Source organism: Aedes albopictus, chromosome 2 (genome assembly GCF_035046485.1).
Source record: "Aedes albopictus strain Foshan chromosome 2, AalbF5, whole genome shotgun sequence".
Lineage (NCBI taxonomy): Eukaryota > Metazoa > Arthropoda > Insecta > Diptera > Culicidae > Aedes > Aedes albopictus.
Window position 1 is genome coordinate 210,438,761 of NC_085137.1, and position 12,018 is coordinate 210,450,778.

At 45.7% G+C, this 12,018-nt stretch overlaps 1 protein-coding gene across 1 annotated transcript; it reads left to right on the forward strand.

Annotated features, from left to right (window-relative positions):
- Window positions 1-349: 349 nt before the first annotated feature.
- Window positions 350-11,499, forward strand: LOC134287894 (uncharacterized protein K02A2.6-like). Its single transcript, XM_062851077.1, has 2 exons — window positions 350-3,111; window positions 10,444-11,499. Exons 1-2 carry the CDS (start codon window positions 764-766, stop codon window positions 11,339-11,341), a joined length of 3,246 nt encoding a protein of 1,081 aa, XP_062707061.1. The 5' UTR covers window positions 350-763; the 3' UTR covers window positions 11,342-11,499.
- The last annotated feature ends 519 nt before the right edge of the window (window positions 11,500-12,018 follow it).

A 12,018-nucleotide genomic window follows, 5' to 3' on the forward strand; every position in this document is an offset into this window, starting at 1 on the left:
TTATGAGAGTAAGTACACTTCATTCAATCGGAGTATGATACGCATTGCCTGTAATTTTGTACTTCGAGCCAGTAATTTACTATCTCTTGGGAATCATGGAGTAACAGTCCTTGGGTATCCTAAAATAATAAAAAGGACAATTAATAAAATAAAATGAATTGGTGAATGAAGCAACTTTAGGTAACGAATAATTCGTAGCTCCCAAACAATCGTTGTGAAAATTTTTGACAGTCTGATAAACAAACTAATATTCCCGCCTACTAAGAATAAACTATAAAATCTGTCGGCAAGAATTGTCAAATTCGAATCACCTCGCAGTTTTATAGCCAGCGTAAAAAGCTGGATAAACTGAATTCGAAAAATTGCTTCTGGATCGATGATCGGAAAATAATAAATACGTTTACTGATTAGGTTTTTGTTTATTCAATGGAGTATTTGGAAAGAAATAACAATTTGTATGTAAATGTCATCAACATTAGCTCAAAACACAGACAAACAGACATAGCACTGGTTCACTGTTTATCTGTGTCTAAAAGCGTGCAGATTTGTAAAGGAATCGTATTTGACAGGTAAGAACGACGAATACAACCCAGTTTCAAAAGACCCTGGACTCGAAAGATGAACTTGCATTAGTTAGTCCGAAGATCAACGCTGTCGAACAAGCGATGTGCTCAAACGCAGGATTTGATCCGGTACAACGAGTAAGTATTCAATAGGTTAAAAAAAAAAAAGTTAATTGTGCTAACTATGTGATCATAACCAGATGCATGTGGCTTCAAGCGATCAAGACGACGGATACATAAAGGCTAAAGTGGCAGGACTTATTTGTACGTTCCTCATTGATTCAGGAGCGCTGGTGAACACTTTCACGGAAGTAATGTTTCAACAGTTAATGTCGAGCCCAGAATTCTGCGCGGAAGTATTCAACATTCAGAACAGTAGTGACCGTCCGCTCAAAGCCTATGCAACCGACAGGGGCATCCAAGTCCTGGCCACGTTTGAAGCCTATCTCTACATTGCGGAAAACAGGCCAATGCTACTTGAAAAATTTTATGTTGTCAGGGAGAACCAAGCACTCCTAAGCAGACCGACAGCAACCAGGTACAGCGTGTTGATGCTTGGTCTGAAGGTACCAGTGTCGACAAAGGACAACCATTGCAGATCGATTATTAGTAAAGCAGACATTGCATCGGTGGAGCTAAATCAAATCTTCCCAAAATTCAACCTGCCGCCTGTAAAGATCTACTATGACGAGACGAAGCCACCGTGTAGAAACGTATTCTCGAACATACCGCTTGCTGTGAAACCACTTGTTGAACAAAGGCTGATGGGTTTGGTGTCAGCGAACATCATAGAGCCGGTGGTCGATGGTATGGATACGGCTTTTTGCTCGTCGATGTTGGTAGTCCCAAAAGGGAAAGACGGCATTAGGCTAGTCATCGATCTCAGAGGACCCAACCGTTACATTCACCGAACCCCCTTTGCAATGCCTACATTGGAGAAGATCCTGGCGGAGTTGGATGGCGCGCAATGGTTCTCGACGATTGATTTAGCAAATGCATATTTCCACATGGAACTTGATAAGGATTCGCGGCATCTTACCAATTTCTTTACAGAATTCGGTATGTTTCGCTGTGTCAGGTTACCGTTTGGTCTATGCAATGCGCCTGATGTTTTCCAAGAGGCTATGCAGAGAAAAATCTTGGCGGGCTGCAAAGGCTGCAAAAATTACCTCGACGATGTTCTCGTCTTCGGGTCGACGAAGGAGGAGCACGATCAGAACCTTGCTGCAGTGCGTGCTTGCCTTGAAAACCATAATGTTAAGCTTAATGAAGACAAGTGCACATTTGGCAGCCAATGTGTAACTTTTTTGGGTTTCAAGTTGACTCCAGATGGGTGGCAGATTGACGAAGAAAAAGTGGAGGCTATCAAGAATTTCAGGAGGCCTACAACGTGCGCGGAGGTTAAGAGCTTCCTTGGATTAATCACCTTCGTCGACAAGTTTATCCCCCATCGTGCCACCAAATCGGAATACCTTCGTTCATTAGCTGCATCCGATGTCTTCTATTGGACCGAGCATGAAGAAAAAGAGTTCATTTACTTCAGGGACGAAGCTCTGGGAACGATCAAACGTTTGGGTTTTTTTAGCGCAAGTGATCGCACCGAACTGTTTGTAGATGCATCTCCCGTAGGGCTGGGCGCTGTGCTCGTGCAGTTTAATTCAGAAGAAGTACCCAGGATAGTAGCATGTGCGTCAAAAGTTCTAAGTCAAACGGAAACGCGATACCCGCAAACACAAAAGGAAGCCTTGGCAGTCGTGTGGGCGGTGGAGAAATTTTCCTTCTACCTGTTAGGAAGATCCTTCGTTATTCGTACAGACGCAGAGGCGAATCAATATATTTTTAACTCGAGCCATCGATTGGGGAAAAGAGCGGTATCTCGGGCTGAAAACTGGGCACTGCGGCTTCAACCCTACGATTTTTCGATTGAAAGGGTCCCAGGATGCCAGAACGTGGCAGACGCTCTTTCCAGGTTGATTCCGGCATCGCAAAAGGATGAACCGTTTGACGATTCCGAAGACAACCATTACCTGTACGCTTTGGATACTGGATGTATGCCGATGACATGGAATGAGATCGAAGTTGCATCGGAAGACGACAGCGAGTTAGAGAAAGTACGAGAGGCGATAACCAGTCAATCCTGGCCGACTGAGCTGCGAGCATTTGAGGCACAGAAGAATAATTTGCGGAATTTGGGTGGACTAATCTTCAAAGACGATAAGACGGTACTCCCGGTTGTATTGCGAAGAAAGGCGCTGGCTCTGGCTCACGAAGGCCATGTAGGAGAAGTCGCTACCAAACGCATAATGCGACAGTACTTTTGGTGGCCCCGGATGTCCTTGGAAGTAGGTCGATTTGTCAAAAGTTGCGAAACGTGTATCCAACTATCGAAGCGGAATCCTCCATTACCGCTGACCAGCAGAGTGTTACCGGAGGGGCCTTGGGAGATTCTGCAAGTTGATTTTCTCTCGGTCCCCAACTTCGGTACGGGAGAATTGTTGGTAGTAATCGACACCTATTCTCGTTACCTGTGCGTGGTGGAGATGAAAGGGTTATGTGCAAAGCCGAACGCTCGCCGGAAAGGAATCACCCAGCACTACACGTGGCACGTCTTACCTCGTTGCTGGTCGGTAACAGAATGCTGGCTGGGATCAGTGTGCTGCATGCGCGAGGCCGTTGAGGTGGCACTCACGGACCGTAAACCCAAAGGGTTAAACACACTGAAGTTCAGCTGCATGCACACTAAGAGCGGTGAGCTCTTTTGTACCCACACATCCACCCTCTTCTCCAAAAAAATGTTCATTTTTTTTTTTTTTTTTGAAAAAAAAAAACAGATCATTGTTTTCAATTTAATCATATAATTATATTTTTGTAATATCAAAACAAAAAAAACTGGCAACACTGCTCACTTGCTTTTGCATGCTGTCAAATCTGAGCCAGCACCGTGCGGTGCCTCAACCTACGATTTTATTTTTGTTTTCATGTGTTTTATTAGTTTTCGATCATTTTCATTTGCAGTTTGCATAAAAGAGTTTCAGTGTATGTTCGAAAAAGGAACCATAAGTGCATTTGCTCACCCCCCGTTGATTTCGAAGTTCATCGTTGTCAACAGTGTGCTGTCAATCATGCCGTTTGTTGATTTTGCCTCTTCTACATCGCGTTATATCAACAAGTTCCTTTGGTTTGATGTTGACTATTACGAATCGGGTATTACGAAGATTTCGGTGCATATTTGTAAGTATTATTGTTTACTTTGCACGCTTAAGTTGCTAAACAGCATATACCCATTCGTTTCAGCATCAGTGTAGTGCATCGCAGGGGCACTGCCAATCTTCAAAAGTGTCAAGTTGCAGCTTTGTGAATTTTCTTCGGGATGAGCCGGAAGGACTAGCCAGAGGAGATGATCGCCGGATGGTACCTTCAAATCGGGCTGGTGAAGGACACGACCCGATACAGAATTGTGATTGAGGAAGCCTGCCGACGGGATCGGTTTCATCCAATATCGGGCGAACTGCTAAGCATACTTACCCCTGTACAACCAAGGACACTCGATAGGTGCAACGAAGAGAAATGGAAATCCAGTGAATTGAGAAACGAACAACCATATTCAATGTGGACAAACTAGTAAATAAAAATGCAAGGTAAATAACTTTTTCTTTATATTGACACAGGACTACGTCTATGTTTTCCTCTTAAAAATGTTTTCGTTGCAATTACATATTTTCACTCTGGGTTAAAGTTTTGGTCGTTCTCGACTGATTGAATGTAGTCATGTAGATATGTTGGGACTCGTTTTTCTCGAGACGGTCTCTTCTTTGCTTCGGACGGTTCGTTTTCGGTGGTTGATTGTCTTTCATGTGTAGGTCTGGTGATCTGGCGTTGGGGATCCCGCCACTGGCCAACCTTTTTGGTTTGTGTAACGTGGCGTTTCGCAATCCTTCCTTCTCCATCGTTCAAGGTGAGACTTCCATTTTTCTCTTGGGCTACGGTGTATCTTGTCGGTGAAAAACGGGAATCTCCTTTCGATCGGTTTTGTCGCTCGATCACGACTTCGTCGCCAGGCTGTACTCTACATCTGCGTGCTCCACGTCGAGAATCCTCGCGGTACTTTCCGGCCAGTTTTTCCTCTCGATCTCTGCGTTCGAAGTCCTCTTCGTCGTGGTTTGATTTTCCGTGTTGCATCAGAGGTAAGCCTCGTTTGATTTTACGGCCGTACATAACTTCTTCGGGAGGAACATTCGTTACGCTATGTGCGGCCGCGTTGTGAGCGTTTATGGCTTTTTTCAACTCCTCCACGTAATCGGTTTTATTAGCTGTTGCAGTGGCCATAGCCTTGTTTATGACCTTCATTGAGCTTTCCGCAAGCCCATTTTGTTGTGGGAAAAGAGGTGTCGAGAATGTGGTGCAGATGTCCCGTTTCTTGCAGTACTCGGAAAAATCTGAGCCATTGAAGGGGGGTCCGTTGTCAGTCCTTATGGTTTTCGGGTACCCTTCTTTGTCAAACACGTCGTCCAGGACTTTCTGTAGGCATTCAAATTTGGTTGATTTTACAGGCCTAGCGATGATGTATCTCGACCGGTAGTCAACTATGACCAGAATCAAAATGCCGCCAAACCTTGTGTAAGGGCCATTAAAGTCTAGTGCAATAGACTCCCAGGCCGTTTTCGGGACAAACACACGCTTCATCGGAGTTGGCCTCTCTGGTTTACCGTTAACGCAGCATGTTTCGCACGAGTTCACCCATTTGCTTATTGCGCTGGCCATACCTGGCCACCACACGCGCTCCCGCATTATGCTCTTCATTTTACCGGTCGTCGGGTGTCCCTCGTGAGCAACCTCTAAAGCACGTGTTTGGAGTGCTTTCGGCACGATGGCACAGCCTGTCTTGAGGAGGATGCCGTTCTGAACAGTAAGATCGTTTTCGACCGCTTGATATTTCCGTAGGTCCTTGTGCCACATTCCTGTTTCAATGGCTGAAATTACCTGCAGCAGTATTTCGTCCGTTGCGGTTGCGGTTCTAATGTCTATCTCCGTCAGAAACTCAATGGAGTTTGCCTCGAGGGACGCTATTTCCCACGGGCTCGCCTCCTCATCGAAGGGTGCATCATCCCCGTCGTATAGTCTGGACGAAGAATCTGCAATGTTATCGATACCGCGAACATATTCAACAGTATAACTGTAGGGGGTCAACCTTAGCGCCCATCCATCAGCGCGCGTCAGCGCCCTCTTCGACTCCTCTCGGGTCCGGTTGAGGATGAAGGATACCCCTTGAGCATCAGTGCGGAGCGTAAAATGCCTACCGAGCAAAAAGTAGGAAAAGTGCTCGACGGCCCATACTGCACCTAAAGCTTCCCTTTGGTTTTGTGCGTACTTTTTCTCGGTAGGGGTAAGAGCTTTGGAGGCAAAGCTTATTATTCTCGCAGGTTGATTTGGGCTCTGTTGTACCAGTACAGCACCGAGTGCGACGGGTGAGGCATCGGTGTACAAGTAAGTCTTATCTTTGTCGGAAAAGAATCCTAATGATATGGTACATTGTATGATTTGCTGCTTGATCAATGCGAATGCTTCACTTTCTTTTGGGCCCCATGTCCAAGCTTTGGAAGCAGTAGCAGCCCATAGGGGGCTAGTGATATTCGCAAAGTTTTCGAGGTACGGACTCAAGAAAGTTGCCAAGCCCAGAAAACTTCTGAGCTCCGATAGGGTCGTTGGTTCTCGAAAACGGCGCACACTTTTAATCTTCTCGTCGTCTATATGGAATCCGTCAGCATCGAGCAGATGACCAACGAATTTTATTCTGGTCCGGTCGTATTCACATTTCGCTTGATTCAAAGTTAAGTTATTTTCCCTCAAGATCCGTAGTACCTTCATGGTTGTACAGCGGAGGGACTCCAATGTTTCAGCGAAGATCAAAATGTCATCGATGAATACAATAATATTATCTACTCCTTTCAGGACACGGGACATCTCGCGCTGGAAGATTTCCGGCGCGCAGTTAACACCGAACATGAGCCGGGTAAACCTATACATGCCATCTTCGGCCAAAAAGGTTGTCAAATCCCGAGACTCTTCGGACAGCTCGAGATGGTAGAAAGCATTGCTGAGATCAAGCTTCGAGAAATACCTTGAACCATGAAGTTTTACTCTCATCTCGTCGAGTAGGGGCAGTCTGTAATATTCCCGGTTAATAGCGCGATTAGGAGCGCGCATATTAACGACAAGTCTAAAGTCGTTGCCACCTTTGGCCACCGCGGACATTCCACTAATCCAATTGGGGGCCCATGTCACCTTCTCTATTATGCCTTGGGCTTCCATTTCGTGTAATCTGGTTCGTGCGGCCTCTCTGTAACCAATATGAACGGGAAGCCATGATATTAAGCAGATCTCGAAAGGAATAGTGAAACAGTGATTCTCAACGCAACAACGCACGAGACATCAGATGTAATAGGTATGGGTAGTTTAAAACATACCACCACGTTTACGTAATGGTTGCTTGTAGTTAATTAAGTTAGTTCAGAAGAAACCAATCTGTAAATCTTTTTAGTGATTACTTTCTTGCTAGTTATACGTGTCTTATCAACATTGCTAGCCTTTTCCATATGACAATGTAATGTCCACTTGAGACAATTCCTAACTAATGCTTAATCTCATAATATTCAGAGAGAGAAAACTCACCTGTATGCCGCTGGAACGTTGTAGTAGGCGTTTCTGGATGGTGAAACGTCGTTATTGACGCTAAAACGCACCTTCACCCCAGGCATTTTCGGGAAAACGTCATTTGTTCCACACTGGTTGATCGTTTTGTTGATCTGCAGCAGTCCCATGTCACTCGCTGTGGACCGTCCAAGTAGGGACCTTGTTCCCCTGAGTACAACGTGGAAAACAGCAGATGTTGACGGTCGCGCGGGACCTGGTCCTGCACTCAAGATTTCTGCTTTGAAGACGCACTCTATGGCCATGGGTTCTCGATTTCCATAGGCGTGCAGTCTACTAGTTGAAGTGCCGCTCATCATTTCAAGTTTGGCCTTTCCTGACCTGGCCTCTTGTTCCAACCGCTCCCAATCTTTCCCACCGATGATGTTTGCATCAGCGCCTGAATCTATCAGAAACCGTATAGCGCTAGACGATCCAACGGAACAGTCAATCAACACATCTTGTAGTGTGAGTGCATTAAGTTCCTGTAGTAGATGAAAACGGGTGTTTCGATGAATGTTAGACAAAATTTTCTGTTACGTTTTTTCTTTATTTCATTGAAAAATTCATTTATTTTGATTATCGATTATCGAACAAATTCAAATGCAAAATATCGGTCAATGTTTTAGTACCTGCTTGTCATCCTCGTACTTGTCTTCAGGGAGTGATACCAATCTATCCATGGGTTGGTCGACTCCTTCGTTTTGGGTGAAATTCACTTGTTTCTGCTTGCATGCAGCCGCGAAGTGCCCCCGCTTGCCACATCTGTTGCAGTTACGATTCAATGCAGGGCATTGACCGTTACGGTGGCTGAACAGAGAGCAACGATTACATCGTGGACGTCGTTCTTGGGAGCGTTGATTCATCGGATTTCCTCGGTGTTGCTTGATTGGTGGTCCTTCAGATCGACCTCCAGCATTCGGTCGTTTCGAATTTCCACCGTGCGGTGGTGGTCGACGTATGTTTCTGACCTCGAAGGCACCGGCAGTATCTTCACGTCGGTGTGTCTCAGCTTCAAACGTCTCATCCCTTGTGGCTGCCTGGACAATGAAATTCGTTTCGAACCCGTAGGTCCGTGCTTGTTTCACCAACTCTCGGTTTTTCAGTCCGTTTAGCAGTTGGGCACGCACAAATCGGTCTTCGTCATCAGCGCTGTAATTACAGTTGCGGACCTTACACATCAAGCGTGCATGGAAGGCAACCGCTTTCTCCCCGTTTTCCTGTTTCATTCGTGTAAAGGCTTCATGTTCAGCGGCGGTGTCTGTCATCGAACGGAAGTAACCTTTCACGTTTGCCACGAAGGTCTTGTAGCAGTTCGGGTCTGTTAAGCACGGGCGCAGCTTGGCAGCTTTGACGATTTCCTGAAGCTCGTTGCCCAGGGAAAGAAACAACAACTGCGTTCTTTTGACTGGGTCGCTCACGTTCCCGAGTGCAGCCGCTATTTCGAAATTTTCGATATAGCGGTTCCACTCCTCCCACATTTTGTTTGTGGGGATTCCACTCGGGAACGGCTTTACATGGTCCCAGCGGATGCCGGCGGATGTACTTGGATTTGCACATGGATTCATTTCGTTTGGGAAACTCCAGCTGTTGTCAGGATTGTCGTTTAATGGTGGTCGGGGGAGGCCGGGCTGAAAACGGCTCAAAGCTTCATTGATGCCGACGATAGTTTTCTCCATTAGTTCGATACGTTTCGCGTTCGCTACTTCCAGTGCCTCATGGGTGGAGTTTCCGGTCGATGTGATTGCAGGGTCAGAACATGCAACATCCGGTGAGCCCATCGGAGTGGCCGGTACGTTGGTGGATGTGTTGCCATAGGCTTGAGCTACTTCTTCGTCTTGGTTGTCCTCTACGTCGGTTTCGCTGTCAGAACTGCTGCTACAGCTGCTAGTGTCGCTGTTAGAAGAACTTGAGCTGGAAGAACAACTCGAGCTCGAAGTTGGTGATCGTTCGCCGTCTATTTGATCTTCTGGCGAGGAGTCGTTGCCATCGCCGACCGGAGCGTCGGCCAGTCGGACATATCTGCCGTCGTTCGCCATTACGTTACACAACAGGTCGCTATCCGCTATTCTGGAATGAGACCATCAACATTTTGCTTAGTTGTTTTCAAAAAACAGGGGCGATTCTTAAAAAACATCGGATTACTTTTCGCAGAGTATTTGCATTTCTGTTGACATAGAACGTAAGCAATTCTAATGTTCAATCTGAGTGGTTTATCAAGCATTTTATGCCCTCGCTACAGGAAGCGCGGTCAGCGTACCTGTTCTTTTATTGCGCGACGTTTGGTCGGCTCGTTTGGAGCTTTTAAGTGCGCGACTTTTGGTCCGCTATTAAATGCGCGATTCTAGAAATCCGCTTTTTGAATGCGTGATCTGCGGAATCCGCTCATGACGTGCGCGATCTGTAAGATCCGCTCATATGCGCGATCTGTAAGATCCGCTTATTACATGCGCGATCTGCAAGATCCGCTTATTACATGCGCGACCTTTTTTTTTTGTCCGCTCAAATGATGCGCGGTTGTGTTACCCGCTATAATAATGCGCGACTTTTTTGTCCGCCCGATCAATTTTCCGTGGTGCAAGCTTTATTCAAAGAAGTGCGCGACTTTTGAAATCCGCTTTGTAATGCGCGACTATTACAGTCCGCTTTATGGTGCGCGATCAAAGTGATCCGCTACTAAAATGCTTATTTTTCGTAGTAAAACGCTGCCATTTTTCTTGCTCGTACAGTATCACGTTTTCGCTTGTACCATTTTGATGATCCGCCATTTTTTCGCATACTGAAAATTTCAGTCCACTTTTGCATTTTTTTCCTTCCGTCGTGTTTTTACTCAAAGAAATGTTACCGATAGTATTCCATTTGAAATAAGTCTGGATGATTCCTTTCCGACGCCTGAATGACTTGATAAAACTAATGGGTTTCGAATTTATGTTGCTACAAAAAAAAATAGCAACACCTGGCAAGGACCGCCATTGTGCAAAGCCGAACGCTCGCCGGAAAGGAATCACCCAGCACTACACGTGGCACGTCTTACCTCGTTGCTGGTCGGTAACAGAATGCTGGCTGGGATCAGTGTGCTGCATGCGCGAGGCCGTTGAGGTGGCACTCACGGACCGTAAACCCAAAGGGTTAAACACACTGAAGTTCAGCTGCATGCACACTAAGAGCGGTGAGCTCTTTTGTACCCACACAGGTTAGATGCAGATAGTACAAATCAAGCATTGTGTGAAGTCTTTCAGATGTGGGGTTGTCCTTTGGTGATTCAAAGCGACAACGGGCCGCCGTTTCAAAGTACGGCCTTCAATCAATTCTGGCGAGAAAAAGGCATTGAGGTTAGAAAGGCAATACCGCTGAGCCCGCAATCTAACGGTTCGGTCGAGAGACAAAATCAGAGTATAATAAAAGCACTAGCAGCATCGAAACTTGATCACAGGAACTGGCGGCTTGCTCTACGGGAATACGTTCATCGGCACAACACCATTGTTCCCCATTCGCGCCTGGGAGTTACGCCCTTTGAAATGATGGTGGGGTGGAAGTACCGCGGAACCTTCCCAAGTCTGTGGTTCAACGACAAGAAAAGCCATCTTGATCACGAAGAACTAGTAGAAAAGGACGCGGAGGCAAAGCTGGTAAGCAAGAAATGCGCTGATTTTTCCCGTGGCGCCAAGGAATCCGACATTGGGGTCGGAGACATCGTCTTGCTGGCTCAACAAAAGAAAAGTAAAACGGATCCAACATTCATGTCCGAAAGGTTCACAGTAATCGCACGAGAAGGAGCAAAGGTAGTCGTGATGAGCAAATCTGGACTGCAATACGGCCGTAATATCCAGGAAGTGAAAAAAGCACCCGAAACTGACTCATCCGAAGAGGTACACAGCGGAACTCTGCCTGAAGACGCACAAGTCGAGGCTGGAACACAATCGGCTGCTAACGAAGGTTATGCTGATCTTCCAGGAGAGGAGGTGGAGGTGGCTTTTAGCTCGCCAACTCAGGAACCAGGACCTTCCTGCTCGAAAAATCTTCGTCATAGAACGACCATCAAACGTCCCAAGAGATTTGACGATCAGTACGTCTACCGCGTTTTCTTTTAAATACCTGCAATGAGAAATAACGTGCAAATTTCTTTTTTACTTTTAACGAGTTTGAATTTAAAAAAAAAAATTAAATCAAAATGAATTGGCTTAGAAAACAACAGAAAATAAACACTTAGAATAAACTTCAATACAACTCGTTCTGTTTTCTTACTTCAAAATGATTGTTCGAATATGCTTCATGTCTTTGCTGGTCAATGGTAAATGCTGATCCGACGGTTTACTGATCTGTCCCGATTAGTACAGCACACAGAAAAGACCTTCAAGAGTAGAGGAGGAAGCAGATGTAGTAAATAGGTCTTGTAGCACGAACAACACTGACTAGCGGTACTTTTACATAATAGTAAATAAAAGCCACTCGGTTGGAGTCGGACGGATGACAGAAGGTAAATAAGCGAAATGAAAACAGGGAGCGAAATCGCCTGAAATATTTCAAGCGAAAACCCAGCTGGTATATTTCAGATCAAAATACACGGTAAGTAGAATGAAAGGAAAATCGAGAATGAATGAAACGCAATGAAAAAACGCAAAGTCGATGCGGAAGTGAGTGACTGGTGAATGTGGCGCGATGAAGGAGACCGGAGATGAAAAAAAGGGTTCATGTGATTCAGTATTCCATGTTTGGCGAGAACAGACGTGTTTTTGGTTGGCGTTTTAAATTTCAGTCTGAAGTTTCA